This window comes from Callorhinus ursinus, unplaced genomic scaffold (genome assembly GCF_003265705.2).
Source record: "Callorhinus ursinus isolate GAN/ISIS: 27379988/994484 unplaced genomic scaffold, GSC_fseal_2.0 scaffold9, whole genome shotgun sequence".
NCBI lineage: Eukaryota > Metazoa > Chordata > Mammalia > Carnivora > Otariidae > Callorhinus > Callorhinus ursinus.
Window position 1 is genome coordinate 47,362,206 of NW_027397071.1, and position 27,831 is coordinate 47,390,036.

General features: G+C 41.4%; 2 protein-coding genes across 35 annotated transcripts in view; one reads left to right on the forward strand and one right to left on the reverse strand.

The window, feature by feature from the left end:
- The first annotated feature begins 846 nt into the window (after positions 1–846).
- On the forward strand, positions 847–27,523 carry LOC141373429 (uncharacterized). Of its 26 annotated transcripts, none has more exons than XR_012379431.1 (5): positions 847–1,408; positions 15,789–15,935; positions 16,312–21,695; positions 22,535–22,644; positions 27,159–27,523. XR_012379431.1 is itself a non-coding variant. In XM_073896591.1 (4 exons), the coding sequence occupies exons 1-4, from the start codon at positions 1,020–1,022 to the stop codon at positions 27,191–27,193; spliced, it is 579 nt and encodes a 192-aa protein (XP_073752692.1). In that variant the 5' UTR covers positions 847–1,019; the 3' UTR covers positions 27,194–27,523. The 26 variants fall into 26 exon arrangements, 4 of the variants coding, with proteins under 4 accessions (XP_073752692.1, XP_073752694.1, XP_073752693.1 ...); XR_012379432.1 differs by having other exon boundaries at positions 22,539–22,644; XR_012379430.1 differs by lacking the exon at positions 27,159–27,523 and having other exon boundaries at positions 16,312–21,524; positions 21,632–21,695; positions 22,479–23,258.
- Positions 24,463–27,831, reverse strand: part of PDE4B (phosphodiesterase 4B) — a 420,748-nt gene continuing 417,379 nt past the window's right edge. For all 9 annotated transcript variants that reach the window (XM_073896583.1, XM_073896589.1, XM_073896584.1 and 6 more), the window contains one exon: positions 24,463–26,778. In XM_073896583.1, the coding sequence (XP_073752684.1) occupies positions 26,413–26,778 (366 nt within the window). In that variant the 3' untranslated portion in view covers positions 24,463–26,412. The remainder of the gene's footprint in view (positions 26,779–27,831) is intronic.

Below are 27,831 nucleotides of genomic sequence, written 5' to 3' on the forward strand. Positions count from 1 at the left end.
CCCTCACTCGTAAGATTGCTGTGGAGATACAGGAGGATAAATGAATCTGAGGCACCTGCCTAGCAAGGACACTGCCTTGTATAGGAATTCTTCCTTCCCCCAGAGTACAGTACATACTTGGTAAAACAACAGTGCATTTCTTCATTCAAGTTATATGATTAAAATAGCTGATATTATGTCATGGCACATGGTTCTAAACATTCCTCCCATATGAACCCATTTAAACTCAAGAGCCCTAGAAAGCAAGTTCTAGGACTGTCAGCCTCATTTTACATACGAGGAAACGGAGTTTCAGAGAGATCAAGTTAACTTCCCCGAAGTCACACAGCTCATCCTTCCTGGGCCAGGACTTAGACCCAAACAGTTGCTTTAAGCTCTTAGACCATACATGATAGCATCTCTTGGCCAGAGAATTAGCGAGAAATCATAGGCAGTGAGAAGATCTTGGACTTTGAAAAGAAAAAAAAAAATCTCCCGGTTTCACTATTCGCTGGGTGACCTTGGCCAACTCAATTGTTTCTTGTCTGAAACAGGGATACTCCCCCCCTGCCTCCGGGGTGAGAGCCAAGACAGATAAGGAATGTAAAAACCCCTGCACACACTGAGCTTAAGACCAGTGTTGGCTCTTTCCTCTCATAACAACGAGGCTGGGCAATGTCTCTTTCTTTTATAAAAGTGAAACCTTTGAGTTTCCTCACCAGTAACCTGGGCACAGTAAAGAGAACTTTGGCACTTGAGCTCTTGAGTTTATCAGACAAAACTTGTTGACACTGAGCCCACACAAAGCTGGAAACTCCCAGAGGGATAACTGCACAGGCTCTGACCTGGCACAGATTTCCCCTGAATTCTACAGAGTTTCAACACAGCTGAGGCTCTTGGAGAACAAAGCTCAAGGTTCCGGAAATGCAGAGCCCAGCACAGGGGAGGGGGGCGCTGTTCCTTTGAATGGGAGAGGGTCTTGGTGATTGAGTTTAGAGAACAGAGCTCCAGCTGTGCTGACCCTGCCCTTCAGAAGCATCATGAATGTCTCTCTGGGAACCTCCTCATACAGCATCATCCCGAGTGGTGGTTTTCAAAAGAAAAAAAGAAATCTCCGGCATTGGTCCTTTGATTGCCAAGAGTCGCCTTGCTCCCTGAAGGAGAAGGATCTGCCCAAGGTGGCCTCAGGACATAGACGGAGCACTCTGAGCCCTACCAGAAGGGGTCTGAGTCTGCAGAGTGCCTCCATCTCATCCCCGAGAGAAAAGAAAGAACGGCTCCCACGCCCTGTGGTGGTTCTGAGGATGCGGTGGGATGGTGAGTGTTTGGAGCTCCGGACAGGGCCCGGTCCTTTGTCAGCACTCAGTCGGTGGGAGCAGTAACTGTGCTCTGCCAGGAGTGAAGCCATTGGCCCTCATCACTCAGCAACGTAAGTAAATAAACTGGGATTGGAACTAAAATCTCCGAGCATGGCAAGCCCAGCTCTATCCTGTCATATCTGGCATGCGTGAGCCTCAGTTTCCTCCTCCACGTCAGAGTGTGGTAGGAAGAGCCGTGTGAAGAGGGCTCCCCCGATTCACTCATTTTAATGAGGTCAGATTACCCCATGTGATCTGACCTCATTAAACTCGTTCCCAGGCCCTCATCCCTCTGGATTCTTTATACCCTGACAGGCTTCCTCCAACCCCAGAAAATCCCTACGGGAGAGCCTCACATACAGATTTTTCTGGCCAGTGTTTTCCCCCAAGTTGCCATGTTTTGCTGGGCAGTGGACCCTGGGCGTGGCATCTAATGGGTGCCCGTGACCCACAACAGTCCTGAGCCCAGGAGTGGTACATCTGGCTGTGTCCTGGCCTGGGTCACCATGGCCAGTAAAACAAGGGCCATGTTCCAGGTCTGCATCGATGGAGGGGCGAGGACTGCTGTTCCCACGGCAGCATGTGTTTAGGGGAGGGAGGCTCTGAGCTTGTGGAGATTGGGGCTGGGGACTGCAACACGGGCTGGTGGGACAGACAGGAACTTTGGAGGCGAACAGAATTCTTTTTCTGCCTCAAGTTAGTTTAGCATCTCACACAAGTGACTTCACTTCCCTGAGTTACAACTTATCTGCCAGTGAGAGATCTTAATGCCCTCCTGGGGGACCTTGGGGAAGACTAAGAGGGTAATTAGTGCAAAGCATGAAGCAGAGACTCACTAAGCAGCTGTTTCCTTACCCTTTTCCTCACTCTTTTAATATAAATTCAAATAATGGATCTGGGTCCCAGGTAGATGAAAAGAGAAGGAAGAGTTAATAATAATCCAGTGATATTCATGCTCTACGCAGTATATCCTTTTATCTTCTCCATAACCCTGTGAGGTAGGCACTGCTCATCCCCATTTTATATGTGCGAACACCGAGTCTTGGCGAGGCTAAGGAGCTTGCCCATGACCTCTAGGAGGTGGTGGAGTGGGATGTCAATGCAGGCCTGGTCTCCTAAGGTCTCCACCACCCAGGCGGGTCCGTCATCCATGAACTGAGCTGGCAGCCCTCAGCCCGGTGGCTGTGGACCAGGCCTCCTTTTAGCATTTCTGGAAGATTTTTCTCACAGCTGAAGTCTCTTCTCAGCAAAGTACTGCTACTTCTTCTCTAGGGTTAGCTTCAGCTCAGCCTCAGCCTCACCCTTTTCGTTTGAAAGCACAGATCTCCTGTTAGCTGTCCACTGTCGGTCACATGAGAGGAAATGTACAGCGAGGGCAGGAATATGGTCCCGGCAATCCAGACGCTCCCACGGAGGAGGTCCAGGCTGGCCTGGGCCTGGGCCTGGGGGGCAGCGAGGCAATTTGGCTCTGGTCCCCTCCAGGGTGAGCTTCTAATTCTCTGCTGGGCCAGCTTGCCCTACTCTTGGTCATTGCTCATCCTGGCAGGGGCTAGGCCCTGCTTTGCTCAGTTCCTACTCCTTCCTTCCCATTGCCTACTCTGCTCTTGAGTTCCCACAGCGCCCCCTCCCCCCGCCCCTGCACAGTCTTCAGGGCATTCTGCAGTCCAGGCACGCTGGATGCCATCACCTCCCACCCTCAGGCATCCCATGTTGCTAGAGTTCTCATCGTGCAGGTCAAAACTCTGGGCCTTCCCACACGCACTTCTCTGTTTGTCAAGCTTTCCCACTGCTGCCCTTTCTAAACGGCACACTCCACGTCCATCCAGACCACGGCCACCACACGGCTCGACTCTGCCGTCCCCATTATAGTCTATGGAAATGACACCGCCACCTCCACCCACAACACATACTTTTGGTATCAGGGCAGGAGTGGAGAGCCATGGTCTATTTGGATGTGAGATGGGTAGACTTCCCAGGTTCCCTCAGTTCCTTCAATTCTCAAATATGTAGGGAGCCTTCCAGGTTCTGGGTAGAGGAATTCAGACTCTGCTTAAGGATCTTGGCAGGTGAGGGTTGCTGTCTTGGGCAGCATAGCCTCCACTCTCTAAAGCAGAAATGGCCAGAGCTGAAGATGAGGGGAAGAATTGCCATTGGCCTTCCAAGTCCCCAAGAGCACCATAGGCAGGTGGGTCCTCCTTTTGCATGACTGCAAAGGGATCCTCTGAGATAGTCTGGGGTTTGGACACACAGCTACCGGCCTTACAAATAACACTTGGCCTTTCCAATGGGCTAGCCTTCTGGGGCTCTGTTTTCTTTATCTGAAAACCAAAGGAAATGGGTCAGGTTCTCGCTAGTGCTCTTTCAAGTGTTGACATCCTAGGAGCTGGGGATGAAGTCTCTTATTTTTTAGTCTTTTTTCTTTTCTGATTATAAAGTAATGTGTTCTAATGGTGGAGTATGTGGGAAAGTGCAAAACACAAGCCAGTCAAAAACTTAGGCCTCAGAAAAGCCTAAAAATAACGAGTTGGTGTTAATTATTCTTTTCCTTGTAGTATGCATTTGTGGGTTTATGCGCTTGCTTGTTTTACATATTTATTACATAGTTTTCAATAAATAGAACCCAAAGTATACTAGCATATATAATTAAATATTATTCAAAAAATTATTTTAATGGCATCATAAAATCCCATCGTTTGTCTTTATGTTGTTGGACATTGAGACTCTTTTAAGCTTTTTTTGCCAATATAATTATACTATAGTGACTATCTTATCTATAAACCTACGTGTATACTTAAATCATTTCCTTCCTCAATTTCACTTAAAAATAGAATTACTAAATTAAAGAATTAGAATCATTTTTAGGCTTTTGAGGTATAGTACCCAAATCACTTTCAGAAGAGTTTTATTAGTTGATACTTCTCCCAGAAGTGAGTATGTGAGAATGTGAATGTGAATTTCACTGGAGTATTAGGTTTGATTTTTTTAAGATAATTTTGTCCACTTGAGAAATGGTTTCTCACTGTTACTTTAATTTGCATTTCTTTTGTTAGGCTAATATTTTTACATAATAATTGGCCACTTAATTTCTTTTTAAATGAACTCTCTATTTATGAGCCTCACTCACTTTTTTGAATACCCATCTTTTCTCTTTCTTATTGATTTTTGAGAACCTTTATTGATTTGGGGGAAGCCAATCATAGAAGGTATTATATTCCTCTCTTTTCATATATGTGGCCTATATTTTCTACATTTATTGCTTCCTTTACCTTGGTTTATGGTGACTTTTAGCACACGTATTTTAATATTAATGGAGACAAACTGATCAATCTTTTCTTTGAAGTTTCTTTCTTTGTTTTTATGCCTAGAAAATCTATCTCTACCTAGAGATAAGGTAGTCTCCCATAATTTCATATAATTCATTTCTACCTTTAACTCTATAACCAACTTAAATTTAATTTGTATACAATATAAAATGAGAATCTATTTTTCTCTAATACTAAATACCTCTAGGTTTGAACAATATTAATCAAGTCTTCTTTTTAAAAAATGATTTGATATGATATATATGACACCACACATTGAAGACCCATATATAGGAAGTTCAGTTTCTAGGCTTTCTGCCTATTACATCTGTCCATCTTCTTATCCTGTAACGCTGTCCTGTGCCACACTTATAGTTTTACAATTAATTTTAATTACATGGAAGTTCACGTTATCCATAATTTGTTCTTTCAAAAGATCTTCAGCTGTTCTCGTTTTGATTATTTATTTATTTATCTTTTAAAGGTGATATTTATTTGAGAGAGAGAGAGCCAGGGTGAGGCGCAGAGGGAGAGGGACAAGCAGACTCTGCGCTGAGTGTCGAGCCTGATGTGGGGCTCGATCCCAGGACCCCGAGATCATGACCTGAACTGAAACCAAGAGTCGGTCACTCAACTGACTAAGCCACCCAGGTGCCCCTACTTTGATCTTTTAGATGAATTTTGAAAGCAGTTTGTTAAATTCCCCCCCAAAACTACCATTGATTCTTTTTGGAAATTACATTAAGTTCATTTGCGAATGTGAGGTTAATTTATATCACTGGGATACTGAGTCTTTCCACCCAGGAGTAGAGTCTGTATTGCCACTTGGGAAAGTCTATCTTTATGCCCTTAAGTCTGTTTTTCTTGTAGTTCCCGCCTGTATTCTCTTGTCTGTTTCTATGTTTTTAAATTTTTTTTGCTATGTATTTTTAAATATTTTGCAATGTGATATTTTTTATTACACTTTTTCACTGGTTATAATTTCATACTGATTACTTAGCATTAAATAATCAGTCAATGGTATTGATTTAGCGTTTGGTGATAGCAGACAAATCAAGTACATATAGCATTTCTTTCTTAGTGGTGCTGGGAAGCAAGAAATACACGTTATTCTTGTTCCTCAACCACATCCACTCAGCATGCAACACTATTCATTCCTACACATACTGAGTACCTTCCGTTTGCTCCGCGCTGTGCTTGGCCGTGGGGCTCAGAAACTTTCACCTCACACTCACCTTTTCGGAGTTTGTCCTTCAGAGTCCTCTGCCCCTCTTCCACCACAGTGAGAGGTTGGGTGTGTATATTAATAACACTTTCTGGCAGCCTCATGATGCTTATTTGGAGGCTTCCCAGAATTGGCAGCGTGGGTTTCCATTTTAATTAGCTTCTCAGGAGGTGTTTGCACAACTCCTAAGACAAATAAGCCTGCTTTGGAAGCGGGAAGCCCAGTGCATAGTGAGCCTCGTCTCCTGAGTAAAGCTCCCGGGAGCAATGTTTCTGGGAAGGGTGATTGAAATTGTGAGTGGGGAAATGGTGGATTTGGCTCAGCTCATCCTTACTACGGATCAGAGGCGTGGGCTATTGCTGGAATGGAGTGAAATGCTAAGCCGGAGTGGAGACCTGAAAGGAAAAAAAAAAAAATCGATAATCCCGATCCTGTTTTTATTTGAAATTTCATATTTTTGCGGCATTTACTTTCTGCCTTAATTTTGACTTTTTGAAATACTTGGTTGAAATATTTATTTTTATTATTTATTTCATATTATTAATTTGTTATTTACTTATATTACTGGGGATTTTTTGGCACTCCCTTAACCTTTGCCCCTGAGTCGAGTGTCTCACTCTCCTTGCCCTAGTCCTGGCCCTGCTGGAGATGCCTCTGTCACGAATTGAATCGTGGCCCCCAAAAGATATGCCCACCTTCTCGCACTCAGAATCGGTGGGTGTGCCCCTACTCGGAAAAAGAGTCTTTACAGATATCATTAAGGATCTCAAGATGAGGGTCTACCGGGGTGGGCCCTAAATCTACTGACAGACATCCTTAGGCAGAAGAGGAGTTGGCACAGACACTCAGAAGAGGCAGCCTCATGAAGACGGAAGTAGAGATGAAGGTATGCAACCACCAGCCGAGTAACGACCAGAAGCTGGAAGAAGCAAGGAGGATCCTTCCTCAGGGCCTTTGGAAGGAGCACCACCCTGCCAACCACTTGACTTTAGCAGACAGGCGTCCAGATTGTGAGAGAGAGTAAGTTTCTGTTGTTATAAGCCACCACGTTTGCGATCCCTGGTTCCAGCAGCCCTTGGAAACTGTTATAGCCCCAAAGGCATATGTGTTGGTGGAAAGGTTTGTAAGCCAGACTGAGGAGAAACCTCCACCCTCGGGCCCCAGCTGGAGAAGCTGCAGGTGTTCCAAAGTGTGAAGAGAGAAATACAGGCACAAAATAAAAAGTTAAAGACAGTTTCCGGTGGGTTAAATGTGTGTGTGTGTGTGTGTGTGTGTGTGTGTGTGTGTGTGTGTAAATTTTTGTTGATTTATCAAATATTTCAGTACTCTCTATTTATCAACCCCTTGTGTTAGGCAGTGTGGGGCTTGCGCACACGTGAGCCCATGCTTGCCAAGCACAGACATGATGATTTAAATCAAGTATTAAGAGACAGAACTAAATTGTGAAGCAACTGCAAAATTCTAATCAGCTTTTTCCAGAATTCTCACCATATTTCTCCCATCTCTCAAAGAAACCTAGCAAATCTCTCTGTGATTTCATAATACCCTGTTTTCTGCCAGCATAGTACTGTCCCTACTGGGCAGTAATGACACATTCTTTTTATTTTTTTTTAAGATTTCTTTATTTACTTTAGAGAGGGAGAGCATGGGGCAGGGTAATGGGGGAGAGGGGCAGAGGGAAAGGGAAAGAGAGTCTGAAGCAGACTCCGGGCTCAATGCAGAGCCCAACACAGGGCTTGGTCTCATGGCCCTGAGATCAGGACCCAAGCCAAAACCAAGAATCCAAAGCTTAACCGACTGAGCCACCCAGTGCCCTGGTCATTACATTCTTACCTGCCTCCTTCCCCCATTAACTGTGGGCTCCGTAAAGTCAAATATTGTCTTTACAAAGCTCTACTTCTCCAGGACCTTCTCTTTCAGTCTCTCTCTTAGTCTCTCTCTCCCTCCCTCTCCCTCTCTATATCTCTATATATCTATATATAGCTGTTTTTTAGAACAGACCCCAGATGATTTTTTGAGGAAAACAATCAAGGCACCCATTCTTGGATATGCCCAGTGAGGCCACAAAAATTTTAACTTAGAAGACTTTAAAAGCGGAAATTCTCAGAAAACAACAATAAAACCAGGTAAACAAAAAGAGAGGGCAGTGTATATAGTGGCTAAGCTCGCAGACACTCCATGTTTTTTTGTTGAAAGGACTGAACTCCTGGGTTTGTGTCTTGTCTCTATTCTGTATTAGCTTGTCCCCTAGCTCATTCTTCTATAAAAATCAGCCTCACAGAAGACCTGCCTCAATGGGCTTAGATGGGTTATTAGATGGGTTACTATACGTAAAGCTGCAATACATTTTAGATATTATTATTATTCATTGAATATAAAACTTTGAGCAATGTAGTATCCTCATGCATTCTCCAAAATGCATTGGTAACAAAATGTACTTCTGGAGAAAGGTGTTGAAATGATACAAAAAGTTGTTAGCTTTAAGCTGGATGAATGTTAAAGGTTTGCCGCCCAAAATGATGACATTGGTTCTATATGAATTGATCTGAAGATTTTTTTTTATACACACATATAACAAAAAGCCATATAATAACATACTTCCATTTCTTCACTTTCAATTTGTACTATAGTTGTCATTCATTTTACTTTTACATATCTTATAAGCTCCATACTATATTATTTTCAGTTTTGCCTAAAGAGTCCGTTATCTTTTAAAAAGGTTTTTTTAGTAAGAAAGAAGTATGTATTTAATGGTATAGTTACCATTTCTTGTGTTCTTCATTTCTTGCTGGAGATCCAAGTTTCCATCTGTTTTCCTTTCTCTTTTGCTGGAGGGCTTCCTTTAACATTTCTTGTAGTGGGAGTCCATTGGCCATGCTTTCTGTCACCTTTTGTATGTCTGAAAAAGCTTTGGTTTCTCTTTCATTTTTGAAAGATATTTTCACTCGGTACAGGAATCTTGGTTAAGAGTTTTTCTTTCAGTACTTTAATGATGTTGCTCTATTGCCTTCTTGCTTCCATTATTTCTGACAATAAATGTGTTGCTATGTTTAATCTTTGTTCCTTTGTACATAACATGATTCCCTGCCCTGTCCATCACTCCCTTGGCTGCTTTTGAGATTTTTTTTGAATCACTGGCTTTAAGCAATTTGATTATGATGTGCTTTGATGTAGTTTTCTTCAAGTTTCTTGTTCTTGGGCTTCATTGAGTTTCTTAAATTTTAGAAGGGTTTTTTGTGGTTTATCATTTTCATCAAATTTGGAAATTTTCCAGCATTTATTTTTAAAAAGATTTTAATAAACCCCTCCCCCTCCTTCAGGGACTCTCACTACACATTATTAGCTCCCTCGAGTTTGTCTCAAAGGACAATCTGACTGATTCATTTCTTCTTTTTTTTTTTTATTCTCCTTTCTTTGTGTTTCATTTTGAATACTTTCTATCACTGTATCTTTAAGTTCACTAATCTTTATTTTATAATGTCTAATCTGTTATTAATCCTACTTACTGTATTTTTATATCTTTTCTATTTTTCCTTACAGTTCAAACATTTGGAATACAGAATATAGCTCCAACAGTATTCCTACCTCCTAATTCTAACATTTCTGTCAGGTCAGAGTCAATTTTACTTGACTGATTTTTCTCCTAATTATGGGTCATATTCTCTTACTTATTTCCATGTCTGATAAATTAGATGCCATACATTTTGAATTTTACCTTGTTAGGTGCTAGATAATTTGTGTTCCTGGAAATATACCCAAGCTTTATTCTGTGATGCAGTTAAGTTACTTGGAAACAGTTTGACCCTTTTGGTCTTGCTTTGAAGATTTATTAGATGAGACCATAGCAGTGCTCATTCTGGGCTAATTATTTCTTCCCTAAGGCATTGCTTCCTAAGTACTCTAATACCCCATGAGTCATAAGATTTTCTAGTCTGGATGGTAGGTACAGGCGTTCTTTCTAGCTCTACGTGAGCACAAGACACTGTCATCTCATCCATTCTAGTACTTATGGCCCTTTTCTTGGGTTGTTTTCTCTATAGGTGTGTGCTGATCAGTACTCTGCCATATACTTATGGGAGGCTTTCTGTGGACCTCTGGAGTTTTCTCTCTGTGCTGCTCCATCCTTTCTGGTGCTCCACCCTGAGAACTCTAGTTGCCTTGTTCCCCCCTGACTCTCAGCTCAGAGAGTCAGCTGGGCTCTGCTTGGGTTACTGTTCTCTATGCCGAAACTTGGAAATTCTCTCAGGAAAGTTTGCTGGGCTCATCTCGCTTGTTTCCTGTTTCTCAGAGATCACTTTCTTTTGTTGACTAATGTCTAGCATCTTGAAAAACATTGCATCCTATTTTGTCAGGTTTTATTTTTTTTTCTTTTGGTTGTGTCAGGCAGGATAGTAAACCCAGTTCCTATTTTTTCCATATTAGCTGAGAGCCTGAGACTGATTTTTCAACTTTCATATGTCCCAGCCCCTGCTAAAATCCGATTCAGAATCTGTATTTTGGAAAAGCAAGATGTTTTGATGTATACTCCTAGTTATAAACCAGAGAACAGATCTTTGCTATTCAAAGTGTAGTCCATGTATTAGCAGCATCAACACTATCTGGGAGCTTGCCAAAATTGCAGAATTTCAGATCTCATTCAAGACCTACTAATTCAGAAGCTACATTTTAATAAGATCCCCAGCTGATTTGTACGTACGTTAAAGTTTGAGAAGTGCTAGACTGGCTAATGTCAAAGTTCCCTTCCTGCTCTGAGTCCTATGTGCCCCTGAAATGCATTACGTGGCTTCTAAGAGAGCAAGGTACATTGTGGAAAAGTTGTAGTATGTTAAAGGTATAAGTTTATAGAGTAGGTTTGTCATATGAACTGCAAGAAATCCAACAAAGGGAAAAATGAAAGTCCTAACAAAGGGCAAAAAAGAACAATACTTAACCTACATTTATTTTTGCAAGTATTTGATTAATTTCTCTCTATATGGATTATATATTTCTTCTTTACTAATCTATATTAAGAGCCTAGACAGTGCTTGGCATACGTCAAACACTCCGTAGTTTTTGACTGACTGACCAACAGACTGAAAGTTGAGATGCACCGTCAGAGTGGGTATTTATATGCCTCGGAGGACAATTTAGACAGAGAGCTCAAAAGGGGAAGAATAACTTGACTCAGATGAGATGGCTCAGACTACCTAAGGAACATTAGAATTCATGAGAATTTGGAAAAGGAGGGTCTCATAAAGTTTAGTCAATAATTCATAAGCAGTCTTTATAATTGAGGAAGTGACTAAAGGAACTGCAATTCCACATAATTACAACCAAAGAGGAAGAGCATGTTGAGGAGATAACAGGTGATTTTGGAGAACGTGATTATGCCGACTCCAAATTTACAGTAGCTGAGGAAACAAGCTCTGGGGAAGCAGCTTTATATATAAAAAGAGCCTGAATGTTAGGATTGTGCAGATCTCAGTTTGAGTCTCTGCTTTTAGACTGTGCAATGCAATGACTTGAAGCGCTTTCTTAGTCTTCTCTGGACCCCTATCTTTAAAATAGAGTTGGAGATGATTATGATGGTGATGATGAGCAGTAGGCTTGCTGTCGGGGCTGATGGCACAGAACTTGCATCTCGAGGAGTCCTTTGATAATCAGTTGCAGTGATGACTACAAATGGTTGCTGTAACATCTATAAAGTGCTACACAAATGACCATTACTCCTGGATCCTAGGAAGGAAATGAGAAAAACTCATGTGACTGCGCAAAGATGTGCTCTGAAAAGCTCAGGTAGTAAAATAATAGGTATAAAAATGGTAGGAAGAGGAACGGCTTCGCAGAGGGAACACAAAAGTTTAGGACCATTAACAAAAGAGGCAGGAAGGCCACTTGATGAATGTGAGTGTATACTTAGTAAGAAAACAATAAAAATAAGGTAGGTGAAAAACTGCTGAGGACAATAGAGGCGGTATTCACAGTTCTGATGGAAATCAAGTCAAAACAGACACACACACACACACACACACACAAGCAAAAAAAAGAAAATATCAAGGAAGTACAGGAAAATCTTATAGCCATTAGTGTAGAAGTAAAAATTCACAGGAAAACTCTACCCATAATGCTCACTTCCTATCATCTCTTTCTTTCCTATCTTTCCATCTTTCTATCTTTTCAGGGAGAATAAGGTTCAAGATGAAGAGAGGAAGAACAAATGGCCTTCAAGCTGTAAAGGGGAGAAAAAACAGTCAAATAGAACTCCCAACATTCAGCCTCCCATCTCATGCTTGAATTTCCCCCATTACATCAGTCCAGCAAGTAGAAGTTTTAAACAAACTCTAGTATCTGAGGATTCACCACGTCTTTAATCAGATCATTTCATCTTGGCACGATAAGAACAGTTAGAAAACCTAGTTTGTGTAAATGCTGAGTCCAAACAAATCTTCCCATACCTTCCATCGGCCTGGGTCTCACCCTTAGTGTAATTAGGAACAAACAAATTTTCTTTTTATGTAAAAATTACTTCCATATTCAAAGATTGCTACCATTTCCCTTCTCCAAGTAGAGCTATCACTTCTTCAGGCTCAGCACTCTTATTTTCCTATAACAGTTGGATAGTTGAATTTCTTTAGCATCCTCTGAAAGTGTTTTCACTTGATTTTAACCAAATGTTCTTCCTAGTTAAAAGAAATGGTGAGTGAGAAAGGGCCAATGTTCTTTTGTTAAAAGAAAATCAAAGATATCAGAAGGAATTCTTTGAACTTCCCTCTACCGAATCCACTTAAACCCATTCCCCTCCTTTTCTGGTATATTGGAGAAAGCGACCTTTCTTCTAAGAAGAATTCTACCAGTGCTTTGCATCACACCACTTCTGCCTTCCCAGACAGACATTATTAGTGAGCCCACAGTCTTTCTTCCTTCAGTCTCTCTCAACCTTCCTCTTCATAACTGAGTTTCTCGTCTGTTCTTACTGCCTCCATTTTTCACCTCCCCTTACCCTTTGTTCACTGAAAACTGGCTATTGGGCCATCATTTTACTGGAAATGATCTAAGTTCACCAGTAATATCCATATTTCTAACTAAAGTAAGTGTTTTTTTCTTTTTAATTTTACTTCATCTCTCAACAGGATTCAATATTATAGAATACTTCTTTCTTAAAATATTTTCTTCCTTTAGCCTTCTTAGACACCAGATTCTCTTGGCACACTTCTAGTTCCTTCACTTTGGCTTTCTTAATCTCCTTTATAGGCCCAACCTTTTTATATTCTCTCATTAAATAACAGAGGTCCTCAAGGGTTAATCCTACCCCCAACCCTCTTTTCTCACTAGATAGCTAGACATCCCATGGCGTTAAGTACCATGTATATGATCTATGGATACCTCCCAGCCCAGGCTTCTTTGCATTCTGGACTATCATATTCAGTTGTCTCTTTTACATCTGCTTGGATGTCACAAAGACATCTAAAAATCAACATATCCAACACTGGAATCATGCTCCCTCCCCCTTCCCCAACTAGTAGCTCCCTGATATTCCTTTTTTTTCCCCCAGAAACTGACTTCACCACTTTCCACTTGTGCGAGCCAAAACCTTGGGATTTATTCTTTAGTATTTTTTTTCCTTTTTTCCTCTCTAAATCATCCATCACCAAGATCTGTAAAGGTAACACCTAAATAATTCCACATCCATGCATTTCTCTCCATCTTCACAGTCCCACCTTAGTTCATATCATTTTGGCTGGACTATCGCAGTCACCTACTAACTTGTCTTCCACAGTTTTTATCATCTTCTCAGGATCTGCCCTCCACACCATAATTAGAATGATCTCTCTAAAATTCAAGTCTGATCTTATCACTTCCCTGCTTAAAATGTTTGGGGGGTTCTCATTGTGTAAGTAAGAGCAAAATTCTTAAAATTCCCTGTGAGATATAGCCTGTGCCTGCCTCACCAGGCTCATTTCTTATTATCCCATAATCTCTGGTCAAACTGGCCCTCTCTCAGTCCCTCCAAGGCACTTTGCTCCTTCCTGCTACAGGACTTTGGCAAACATTGTTATAGTCATATGCTTCCTTCTCTCTTTCCTTATAAATTGTCTGAGGTGATTTCTTCTAATTATTCTCATGTAACTATATTTCCATCCTTTGGAGAAATTCTATCAGTACCGAATAACACATTCACTTTTTAAAACTTTAATTCATATCTGTCTCTACCTGCAACTTAATTCAATGAGAGTAGAGCTTTTCTCTGTTTGCATATCTCTGTATCCCCAAGGTCTAGGAGAGTACCTGGCCCACAGTATGTACTCAATCAATGCTTGTGGAATACATGAATATACAGATGGGCCTCAACAATACCCTTTCATAGCTCTATGTGTTCTTTTCATGTGTTCTTCCTTCCTCCTGGAATACAGCCCTTCCTGCCCTTCTTCTGCTGATCCTTTTGGTCTGTTGGCTGCTCTTATATCCTTGAAGACTCAAACTTGAATACTCAACCTTGTCTTTCTAAGAGAAGTGCGTCTATTATTCCCCTCCAAAAAGAAAGTGATGTGCTCTGGCCTTTGTGTTCTTTATGCATATCTTTACTTCAGCATTTCTTACAATGCTTGAATATTTTATTTGCCTATCTGTTTTCATATATCCTCCAGTACATAAGGAGCAAGAACTATGTCTTGGAAGAGTGTCTGCAAAACATTAGGGACTCAATACATGTTTACTGAATTAAACAATGGTAGGTGCTAAAGAACCATTATTTGAAACAGTAGATAGGGTCCCCTGTCCTCCTTCACTGCTCTATTGACATCCTATCTGAAATTGTATATTTGGTGGAAAAGGGCAGTTTTCTCCAGCTAGAAGGAGATAGGCCCTTAACCAAGAATACACAAGTACCATGCTCTTCTGCTAGACTTGCCAAATAAAGCAAAGAGGTGTTAGGATAGCATCTCTATTCTTTAAGTGGTTTCACGTTTCTAGGCATGTTATTTGCCAGTGTATTGAAAGGACTTACCAATGTGTTTTTTATTCATAATTGCTGATCTTTGAGAAATCAGAGAGAACAAAAATATGTCATAAATCTGGGTGAGTGTGATACACAAATATTATCCCAATCATTAGAAAGAAAGATAGAATCTAGTACAGATTGTCAAGAAGGACATCAATTGTCTGAGAAATTCTAAAACAGATTATTAAGATATGGTTTGTAGGTCATTTGGCAGAGGAGTTTTCTAAGATCGAGTCATGCTATAATGGTCTCTTTTCTCAGTTAGGGTTAGTAGATTGTACCCAGGAGGCAAGTGCTTTAGACATGATATGTCTCAATTTCACAAAAGCTTTTGATCATGTTTTTCCTGATATGTTGGTGCACATAGGTGAATTTATAGTTGGGGCACACAAGTGAATTTATAGTGGACTCACTGCCATTGCCCATGGAACACTGACTAAGGGACTGATGCTGATCTGGAAGGCTGCTGGTGACTTCATACATTTCCATTCCTTGTCTTGTCCTGGTTAACATTTTACTAACAATGTAAATGAAAATATAGAATACATGATAATCAAAGGTGTTGGTAACAGATCCTAGGGGGTAGGTCAAAGCTAATGAATTATTAGAATCATAATTTAAAATTATTTTTAGGCTAAAAACAATGTATATTTTAGAATTAAAATGAAAAATATAAAGATTTTTCCCATACATATGCATTGATTTACTAGCCTTTTATTGCATGCCTGCATGTGCTAGACACTTTGCATAAATTATGTCACTTAGTCTTTCTAAATAATCATTTGATATGGATATCATTCCTCCATTTTAGAGAAAAGAAAACTGAAAATCAAACAAAGTGCTTTCTGTAAAGGTCTTAAAAGTGGTGCTGCAGCTGGTATTTACACACAAGTCAGTCTGACACCCCAACTGAAAATGCTCTTCCCTATACTCCACTGGTTTTTCAGATGAAATGTATCAGTGAAGTGTAAATGCTACACTTAGTTGAAGAAACCCAATGCTGTGAGCGCAGAATGGAGATGTGGTTTCGCAGTGGTTCGTGTGAAAAGGTGTGAAGGGTTTGTTTGCCTGCAAGCACCTTATGAATCATCAGGGTGAGTCACTGACTTCTCCCCAAATGAATAAAATCTTGGGCTATGGAACAGTGCTCAGAACAAAGAAGGGCAAGAGTCATACTGTGCTCTACCATGACTGAAATATGGTGCTTGCTTCTGGGACACTCATCCTAAGAAAGCACTGTTAATGTGAGCAAGTCCAGGATAATTCGACCAGAATGACAAATTTAAGTCAAATGAAATACAGTTGAAGGAACTACAATGTAGCAAGCATGTTACCTCTAGCTATATATAGTTAACATCTGCTAATGTGTACTGGAGGCCGGACACTAATCTAGAAGTTTTCAGCCATAATTCATTGAACCCTCAAAGTAATTTTGACATAGCTTTTGTTATTATCACTTCTGTTTTACAGATAAAGAAACTGAGACACGGAGTGGTTATATCATGCTTCCCGGGGTCACATAGTCACAAACTCTGGAAGTTTGGCTCCTATTTTAAATTGGAACAAGAAATTAGAAGAGGAATTATATACATTATTTGGCTACAGAAGAAAAAAAGTAAACCAGAGAGAATGCTCCAGAAGAGCACAATTGGATTCCATCTCAAAAAAGAGTATTGTTTTACAATATCTCAAAAGAATTTTGCTGAGTTCTCTATTAGTAGAAGCTTTCAGTCAGGCATATTTTTGAGGGATTTGCTGCATTGGAGCAGTGTAGGCTAATATGATCTACATGTTTCCTTCTGTTTCCTTGAGCTCATCGGTGTCAGCATGGTCCCATATTGATGGGGTGGAATGTGAGCATTTATCTCCCTGGAATCTTGAGGTATGTGTAGAAAAATCTAGATTAACTAGAGCAAAATTTACAGAACACTAAATTAATCAAAAGATATTGCTACATTACGCTTTTCAAAGATAGAGGTGATTTTTTGTAAAGATTTTATTTATTTATTTGACAGAGAGAGAGAGCACAAGCAGGGGGAGTGGCAGACAGAGACAGAGGGAGAAGCAGACTCCTCACTGAGCAGAGAGCCCAATGTGGAGCTGGATCCCAGGACACTGGGATCATGACCTGAGCTGAAGGCAGACACTTAACCAACTCAGCCACCCAAGCACCCTGACAGAGGTGATATTTTTAAAAAGTATTTTAATATAAAGGATAAATGAATCCTTTCATCCATAAGAACATACATCCAGACTATAGAGTACCTACCATATGTAACGCTTTATCTGATCCCATCTTTAGTTGTCTATTGCTCATTCCATTTAATTATGAGAAAATTTAGGCTCAGAAAATTTAAGCGATGACCAAATTTCCACAACTGCGAAGGGGCAGAACAAGGCCTGTAACATGGATTTATCAAACCTTGCTTCCCCCAGCATACTCTATTCCTTCCCCAGGAAAATCAAGTGGTTGGATATAGTTCACAAATAATTTCAATAACATGGTTTTCTTCCTTGTTTTTTCAGTCATTCCCTCAACAAACATCACTGGCCACTCGTTTCACTTAGGGCCAGCATAGTGTCATTGGTGGTGAGGAACACAAAGATTAAAAAAGAAACAAAATGAAAAACATTGTCCTAGCTTGGAGGGGCTCAGTGTTGAGTAGGGAGACAGATTTGGAAACAGATCATTGCAATCCAGTGAGAGAAACGAAGAGTCAACTTGCCTGGAATGTACATTCTTTTCATCTTCCTATTAACTGGGTCTTCCTGTAATCAACATCCATGTTTAGTCAACAAATGTTTGAGCATCGACTCTGTGCCAGACATGGTGCTAGGCATTCTGGAAACAGAGAACAAAACACCAGACCTGCTCCCTGCCCTCACAGAGGTTACAGTCACTTGGTTTCGGGCACCCTGGCCAGGCTGTTCTTGAGATTTCCATGTAGGGAGCTAGAGAACATGGAGACACATCTTACTTGAAAGTTAGGCTAGAAGTTGATGAAAAAGACAAAAATAGAATACAAACAAAATTAGTATTGAAAATAGCTATACTGGACATGACATACTGTATCTCAAAGCATCCAGAATGGCCACTTTTGTTCTTTCCCCCGGTGTTGTAACAAACCACTTTTTGTTTGTTTTTATTTGTGTGTCTCCAGCCATGCTCACTCCAGAGCCTGCACTCGGGACCCCGAGCTACAGAGAGATGTGAGAGCTGCGTTGGGTAAAGCAGGAGATAAGAAGAGCATTCTCAAGCACCAAAAGGGCCTGGTAGAATGGAGAGGAGTTCATGCCCTTGAAGTGATGGGGTGAACTTTGAAGGGAAGGCAAAAAGAACAGGAGATAAGATCATTAACCGAGAGCCCAAGTCCTAACCACTGAGCAGAGCTAAGCATCAGTGCCAATCTGGCAAAGGACATGGGCAGGGTTGAACCATGAGGTAGGGAAGGCATGGGAGCCATAAGGAAACCCTTGAGCTTTGCTTTCTCCTCACTTACCTCTCCGAAAGTTTGTGAGTGAGACCTCCCATTTTTATTGGGGGAAGAGAGAGTAAGATGGAGAAAGGTTCTTATATCTGAATTTCTCTTGGGAGAGCAATGTATATAATTGCATGAAGAACATATCAAGAAGCTCTGTGGTTTTGAAGGGAGAGTTCCCCAAATCATACCCCATCAACAAAAGATGAATGCTAAGTGTGGTGCAAATGCCAGGAAGAATAACTGGTTTTGCTCCTGAGAGGGCGGTTCAGTGGGTCTGAGGACAGAGGGAAGGGAGAAGAGGGAAAGAGGCAGCTGTGCAGTCCAGGGAGCCCCGTGTTGCTGACAGCGACCTCCCCAGACCCGACTGCTGCTTCCGTAAAATTCCATAAAATCACAAAATGCTTGGTGTGGGCAGATCTCTTGAAGAACCTCCTGAGGAGGCCACATTTTGGGTCAGGGATGATTTGGGGTAAAACAGATTTAGTCCACATGGACAATTAGATAGGGAGCCTACTCACTGATAAGCTTAGGACTTTCATGACCTCTGCCCTGAACTTCAGACTCATATACCTAATTGCCTCCACAATATCTTCACTTGGATGACCAAAAAGCACCTTCAACCCACCAAAATCTGTTCCCCGTCAGAGGAGACGTTTCTACCATTCAATGGGCTGCCCAGGCCACACTCTTGGGATCTTTCTCACTCCTTTTCCTGTGCTTCCATTTTCAAATCCATCAGCAAGTCCTGTCGGCCCCGCCTTGAAAATATATCTCAAATCTTCCAACTCTCAACCACCTCTACCACTGCTAATCTTGTTGAGTTCCTGTCACTTCAGAGGATGACAGCAGCAACCTCCTAACTGGTTTCTCCGATTCTGTGTTTGCCTAAGTATAGTTTATTCTCCTCACAGAGTAATCTTTAAGAAATGCAATCTTGTGCTCCAAGTCATCCGATGACTTGGCAAAGTCCTTACAAAAGCCGTACAATTCTCTGTGACCTGGCCACCAACTTCATTGTCCACTCCTCTCCCTTTCCTGGCGTTCCTGCTGCTCTTTGAAGTTGACAGGGACACTTTGTGTTTGCTGTACCTGGGTCTGCACCATTAGCAAAGAGTGAGGCTGGGACTCTAACCTGGGCCGTGGAACTCCAGAGCCATTGCTCTTAAACCACTGTCACTTGCCAACCCCACAGCCCATATCACACTACCCAATAATGTAGTATTTATCTTCTTGTTTCCTTGGGGTCTTTCGCCCCCACTAAAAAATACAAATTTCATAAGGGCAGGGACTTTGTGTGTTTTGCTCATCATACTGTGCCTGGCACATAATTGGTGCTCTATAAATATTTGTGGAAGGAATGAAGCCTTAGCTGATATCCATATATAATGGCTGACAGTGAGGCGCTTTTTATGCATCGTCCACTAGTCTTCATAGCAACCTCATCAAAAGGTCAGTATTATGTTCTTCATTTTAATGAAGAGGGAACTGTGGCTTGAAGAGGTTAACTGTTTGCCCCACGTTACACAGCTAGGAAGTGGAAGAGCAGGGATTTGAACTAGGGTCTGTTCACGTTCAGAGCCTAAGCTCTTAACCCTTGGGCTATGTTTTTCCTACTACCCTAAACTTCTTCTTTCTCTTCTCCATGTGTCACAAGTTACACCAAGGAAATAATTAATAATTAAATAATTAATATGTTTGAAGAACTCAGAAAGACCTTAAGAAAACAAAAATGCCATGGTATAAAGCATTAAACTTTTTATAACTGGGTAGTACCTGTTAAGACATGTGGTCTCTTCCTCTATTTTAGAGATAAATTTGAGGTGCACAGAAGTTGAATGGGTGTCTAAGGCCCCCAAACTCCATGATGTTAACAAAAGACACCTGAGTAAGGAATTGGGAACTCTTCTGGTGAGTAACTGTGTATTATGGGTTGAATTATATCCTCCCTCAGATTTTTATGTTGAAGTCCTAACCCCCAGTACCTCAGAATGTGACTTTATTTGGAAATAGATGCAATTAGTTTATTAGATGTAATTAGTTAAAATGAGGTCATACTGGAGTAGGGTGGGTCCTTAACCCAATATGACTGGTGTCCTTAGAGAAAGGGGAAATTTGGATGCAGACATACAAACACAGAGAACGCCACATAAACATGAAGGAAGAGATTAGGGTGCTGCATCTACAAGCCAAGAATGTCAAAGGTTGCCCCCAAATTATCAGAAGTTAGGAGAGAGGCATGAACAGATTCTCATAGCCCTCAGAAGGAACTGTCCCTGACCCCACCATAACCTTGCCCTTCTAGCCTCCAGGACTGTGAGATAGTAAATTTCCACTGTTTAACACCCCCAACTCCCTCAATCTCCCCACTCCGGTTTGCAATACTAGTTTATGGTGGCTCTACAACACTAATACACTGTGTGATCTCAGGCAGGTCACTGGCCATGTCTGAGCCTCAGTTCCTTTATTTATAAAAGTAAAGGGGTAGGGCGCCTGGGTGGCTCAGTTGGGTAAGCGACTGCCTTTGGTTCGGGTCATGATCCTGGAGTCCCGGGATCAAGTCCTGCGTCGGGCTCCCTGCTCAGCGGGGAGTCTGCTTCTCCCTCTGACCCTCCCCCCCTCTCATGTTCTTTCTCTATATATCATTCTCTCTCTCAAATAAATAAATATAAATAAATAAATCTTTAAAAAAAAGAAATCAAAGAAGAGGATCAACAAATTAAAAAAAAAAAAGTAAAGGGGTAGACCAGATGATCTCTGAGGAATCTTTGGTTCTAAAATTACATGGGTTCTTTATTCCAGGACTCAGAAACCAACACCTTTTTAAAAATTAATTAATTAATTAATTAATTTAAGAGAGAGAGAATCTCAGACTCCCAGCTGGACACAGAGCCTGATGCAGGGCTCAATCTCATGATCCTGAGATTATGACCTGAGCCAAAATCAAGAGTCAGACACTTAACTGAGCCACCCAGATGCCCCTTCCAACACCTTTTTTTTTTTTTGGTTTAAAAGGCTTTAGGCATGGGGTTGCATTTTACCCTTGCATAAAACCACTTGATTCAGTTCAGTTTGACAAATGTATATTTGTTCTAGATATTGGATTGGGCATTGGAGATTCAACAGGAAATAAGATCCAGCTTCTGAATTCAATGAGTTATAGTCTTTTGGAAAAGACATAAACCCAACTTCAACATATAGCAGGTGTTAATAATTATAATATTTCTCAGAACTTTACATATATCAACTCATGTAATTCTTGCATAACCTGCTATAATCTCGGTATTACTATAATTATCTTTATTCTACAGATGATAAAGCTGAGGCACAGGAGAGTTAAGTGACTTGCCCAAGGTTACACAGCTAATTACACAGGTAAAGCACAGGATGTTCTAGGGGCTCAAGTAAGAGGCTTTATCCCAACCTTGGGGATCAGGAAAACTTCCTGTAGGAGGACACCTGATCCAAATCTTGAGGAATGTGGGAGAGAACCAGCTTGGAGAATTCTTCACAAGGGGTACAGGATGCATAAAATGTGGGTTTATAAAGGGAATTTGCTAGCTTTCCTGCCCCACCTGGGTTTTACAGGTTTTAAAGCTCATGATCATTGATTTAATCAATCACTAAGACACGAGCTCGGGCTCACAGAAGTAGCAATGGAATGGTGGAAAAGGCCTGGAATTATTACCTCCACCTGACAAATTAATAATACCCATTTTGCTGAAGCCCAAAGAGTAGGTGAATTGTCTAAAGTCGCATGGTTAGTAAATGGAGGAGATAGGATTTAAACCCAGGCCACTTGGCTCCAGAATCCATGCAATAAACCACCCTCCTTCACTTGAACTCCATTAGGCTTTGTTCAGTGGACAAGAACTTCCCAGACTTCCAACTCATGTCAAAATAAGCCTGTGGGAAAAGGTGAAGGGAAGGCCATCTTGTGGAACTCTTGACATTTCCTGACTCTGTAAGTCAGTCTTAGGCTCCTACACATTTTGTTAAGTACTAAGCTATCATACTCAGCCTTGGTTAAGATGCCATAGTAATTTCTGCTTCTGCAGTAGTTCCCTGCCACTAGGAACACTGATATGCCATCATAGATAAGAGAATGGTTACACTTACGGCCTATGTTATAGAACCAGATGATTAACTTTCTTTTAGATTTATCTTCATCGTGGTTTTCCTGAGAACATAATTATGATTTTGTGGTTTGCAAGGCAGACGGTGAGCAATACAGCAGACTGCAAGCTCCTGGACTATAGAGCTCTGTCTTACTCATCTCTGATGCCCGGTCTCATCTCTGTACCTGAACCAGCACCTGGCCATGGTGGGTGGACAATATCTGAAGACAGTCATAGTGAAAGAAAGTTGTTGTGGCCTGAATGTTTGTGTCCCTTCCCAAATTCATCTGTTGAAATTCTAACTCCCAAAGATGATGGTAATAGGAAGAGAGGCCTTTGGGAGGTGTTTAAGTCATGAGGGTGGGGGCTTCATGAATGGGATTACTGCCTTATAATAAAAGGGTCCAGAGAGATCTCTAGCCCTTTCCACCAAGTGAGGAGTCTATCAGTTATGATCCAGGAAGTGGGGCCCTCACCAGAACGTGACTATGCTGGTACCTTAATCTTAGACTTGCCAGCCTCGGGAATTGTGAGAAATAAATTCTTGTTGTTTTTAAGCTGCCCAGTCTGTGGTGCTTTATTAGAGAAGTCTGAACGGACAGATAAAAGCCTTAGCTCCAAGCATGACTCTCTCTTCAGGAGCAATAGCTCTCCACTCAAATTGCACCTGGGGAAAATTCTAAAAATCTGGTCCCTGGGGCTCTTGGGAATTCAAACAAAATCTAGGAGTGTGGGTGGGACCCAAACATTAATATTTAAAAAAAATTTATTCTCCAGGTGATTCTTATTTGCAGCAAGGATTAAAAACCATTTCCCTGTAGAAAACATACCTGCACATATTTATAAATATTTATAGCTGTAGACTTTATAAAAGTCACACCTGTGACTATGCTAACCAATTCACTTTTGTCACTTAATCTGTAAGAGCTCAGGGATGGAGATGGAATCAGAAATTGGGGATGGTAGCTAAGTGCCGTAAAACATTAGCTCTGCAACGGGCAGGCAGACTAGTTCTGCAATGTTGGCTCATCTTGTCTTTGTAAAGAAATTCAGTAATTTTAGTTTCTTGAGTGGAATTCTTCTAGAGGAGACCCACTTACTAGTTCACAAACATTTCCCTGTGGTTAAAATGTTACATGTTATCTGCTGATTCTTGTTTGTGGCCTTTCACCACACACACACACACACACACACACACACACACACACACACACACATTTCTTAGGATAACATTTTTTATTTAATTTTAATTTTTTTAAGATTTTATTTATTTATTTGACAGAGAAAGACACAGCGAGAGAGGGAACACAAGCAGGGGGGGTAGGAGAGGGAGAGGCAGGCTTCCCGCGGAACAGGGAGCCCAATGCGGGACTCGATCCCAGGACCCTGGGATCATGACCTGAGCCGAAGGCAGACGCTTAACGACTGAGCCACCCAGGCGCCCCAGAATAACAGTTTTTGAAGCTGATTTTAAAACTTCAACAGAGCATTTAAGTATTCTACCTATGAAATTTATAAAGCTCTTTCCAGAAAGAAAAGCATAACCATATGATTAATAGGAGACTCCATGAATCATCAAAAAGACCAGGAACCAGTGCTCTGTCAATGGTGCTTGAAGATGACTCTTTGGACCTCAGATTCTTCATGTGTCAAATGAATCTGTGGAACCATTTGACTACATGAAGCTAAAGTTCTGTGATGCTGTGATTCATTTTTCTGGAGGACCCAGCCAAGTCGGAGATTCCCTTGGTTTATCTAGTGGATTAAACGTTTCAGATTCTTACAGTAGTTTTGTTTGCTTTTCTTTAACCACCTCCCGCATCACTGAGATGTGTGGATATTTGCTAAGAACATGTGAAACGTTCCAAGCTAGGGGACTTTTTGGACACAGATTCTGAAACTTCAGTTGAGAGGATGGCCAGGCAAAGTGGTTGGTTTTCTTTGTGGGGTAGGGTAGAAGAGAAGAGAAAGAAATATCTGCTTTTAATAGGTCAGAACTAACCACAAAATAATTGGGCCTATGGTCTAATCTAATCATGCTTTTGTTTATTCATTTCATATAAAAGTCTCTTACGAATGCATCGGAGCACAATATATAATAATAATAATACTATAACATACATTGTGAGAAACTTTTGAAAACAATAAAATGTCCACCTGAAATAATGCAGTGTTCATAGACATACAAACCCATTGGTCATGCACATTTGTGCCATTTCTTTAACTAGTGAGTTACAATGCTGAACTGAAAGCTTGGAATATATTTTACAAATGGGAGACTGAAGCCAATAAGAGGCCTAACAAGTGTTATCAGAAGCTTCACATTTGCATAATTTACTACATCAGTTCACATTTTATTATAAAATTCACATTGTTTTATTGGGGTTTTTTTGTAATTAATTGGAACATGACTTTCCTGCTTAATGGCGGGCAGGAGGTTTTTGCTTCAAAATCAGTAGTTTGGGAACACTTAGAAGAACATCTGTGAGCAAATGTAGTGTTGCTGTTTAAACCAAAGCCACAATGAGAGTAGAACCCAGTTATAACCCAACTCATGCGGACACAGATTTGGATAGAACATGGGTGAAAACTACATCCCCTTGCCCCCTACCCCTATCAAACTATACAAAAGTAAAAGCTCAGTATAAACCATTTAGTATTGAATGTGAGAATCCTATTTCCAAAACTGGTTCACAAAGGGGTTGTGCAGTATGAGCAACTCAGGGAAGAGGGCAGACCTTCTGAATAAAAGCCCACAGATGTCCTCACCGGGGAGGGGGTCGTATGTCTCTCTTAAGCGACGTCCAGGTTATATAATACACCATACAAAACGTTACAAGAAAAGTCGCAACTCTTAGGCAGAGTTTTCTACACAAATGTAACACCACCATTGGCAGGCAATGTTAGATATATAAATTAATAACTTACAAAACATTACATTATATACATGAAGTAATAAATATACTGTTATAAACAGAAATGGAGGTGTTAGCGCAGAAGGCAGTGCGAGAGAAAGACGGCAGCATCAAATTGAAAACGGTGTGTCACTGGGTAGAGAGCGAGGCGGGAGGGGACCGGATTGGGGCGTGTGCAGCGCCCAGCGGCTCAGGGCTACGGGACACAACATGGCGCACTGCCTCATGGAGCTGAATTTTACACAGACTGTTACTGGGAATGACACGACTACTCCTTCCTACCTCTTAGTCTGTTCACTTTTATTCTGTTTGCAGCACAAAAAGTGAAGTTCTAAGAGGAGAAAAACATACTGCTGTAAGCAGGCAGACAGAGATAAGTTATACGGGCAACTGTGAAGCTGGATGGGACCATAGGGGAAGGAAGTAGAATGTGGTTAGAAGCGTATCCTTTCTATTTGCAAAAGTAACTGTAGTAAAGTGAAAGATATTGCCCAAGAAAGAAGGAAGACCATTTTCTTTCCTTTTTTTTTTCCCAGAAAGAGTCAAAAAAGTTTATGTCAACTTTGAATGCTTATCTGTGTAGAAGTTGATACTAAACTCTAGGTATTCAACAGGCATTTTAAAGACGTGAAAATGTTTTACAAAAAAGGCACACAGGTTGGCAGACAAGGGGACAGGTGAGCAGATTCATAAATGAAGTTATTAATCAGTCAGTTCAGTCACTAGAGGGGACAGATTCCCAAAACTTAGTGCAGAAAAAAATCTCTCAGTTTTGTGTCTTCCATTTTCAAGTCATTTACTCAGGATCTGACCTTGGCCTCCAGTACCAGGTAAAGTTTCAGCTCTCCACTAAGCTTGCAAACGAGGCAAGTCAACCGTGGAATTTTCTGAACTGCTGTTTGCTTCATGGTCTCGCATTCTGGCTCCCAACTCAAGTAACTGGAAAGGCCACATGGCCCTTGTCCCGTGCAGGCCTACGCCCCCATGATAGGCTGGCCCTACCATCCAGCTGGCATGCTTGTCAAAGGTGGACTGTTCATCTCCACACGGAGAAGGCGATTATGTGTCAATCGGGGACTTGTCTTCTGCCCCAGTGTCTCCATCAGTCTCTCCTAGCGAATCCCTATGGTCAGGGTCGATCACGCAAAGTGTCTTTGTGCTGCTGAAATAATTGTGACCCTCTCCCTCTTTGTCAGGGCCTTCGGAATCCTCCTCCTCAAGGGTCAGTTCAAACTGAAACTTCTCCATCAGACCCTGACAGTCTCTGTTCTGCTCGTCCAGCGGTGGGGAGGGACTCTGGGGTATCATGCTCTGGTACCAGTTCCTGTTATCTTCTAATGTATCCAGAATGTCCTGGGCATCAGGCTGCACCAGATCTGCCCATGTCTCCCACAGTGGATGCACGATGTAGTCAATGAAACCGACCTGGAAAAAAATAAGGTTACATGTCAATTATTATGATGGGCTCTTGAAAACCAAACAAGTTGTTCTGGTTTCTAGGCAAAGAAAGAGGCAAAACAAGCTAAGAGAGATCAATAGTGATGGATTCCCCTATTTCAGCACATACTATACGGTACACCATGCCCTGGATGTAATATATACATTATTGCTCTTACATCCGCAAAGTAAGTATTGTTACCCACCCTTTACAAAGGAGGAAGCTAAGACTCATTGAGATGAAATATCTTGTCAGAGATCACAGAGCCGGTAAGTGGTAGAGTTGGGACTTTGACCCAGCTCCATCTGATTCCAAAGCCTGTGTTTTTCTCACTATAACTGACAACTTTTCCTCTTCTGTGTGCCAGATAAGAAGTCTGGATGTAACTCTGGTTGGGAATGACTTTGTCACTACTTGGATTCTGTGAGTCATTCTCTGAAGAAGGAAGCTCCAGGTCTAATGAGTTCTGACTCAAGATTCTTTCCCTGATAAATTTAAAATATGCTGCCATTCCAAAATGAAGAGGAGACAGCCCCTGATGACCCTGAAATTTCTCAAGTTCCGTGGAATGCTTTTGTTTGTAGATGACTTTGGTAAAACATCTGAATATACATCCAGCGCCTAAACAAACAAATCTCCCCTCTGTGGACATGTCTGCAATTGTCTTAGATCCACAGGGTACAGTCACTTCCATCAGGAGAAAGGAGGGAAAATAAAAACAATTAAGCAGTTCCTTTGCTAGTGTTCCTGTGAATAAATACGAGGCTTATGGCTCTGTTATGGTTTACACAGGGGCTATGCATCCTGCATGAGCTGGCTCTGTGGCCTTATGCTGACCTCTCCATTGTCGGACAAACAGGAAACACTGGGGGTGGGAGCAGGTTGTGAAAAAGAATAGGCACTAGTTGAATGAGGGAATGGAATTCCCCTGTCCTGGTCTGGGGGACTGGAGAGATGCTGGGTCCGGATTCAGAGGTAAATGAGCAAGAGCAACATATACACGTCCATGGGACATGATACGGCTCTCTTTCCACACTGCT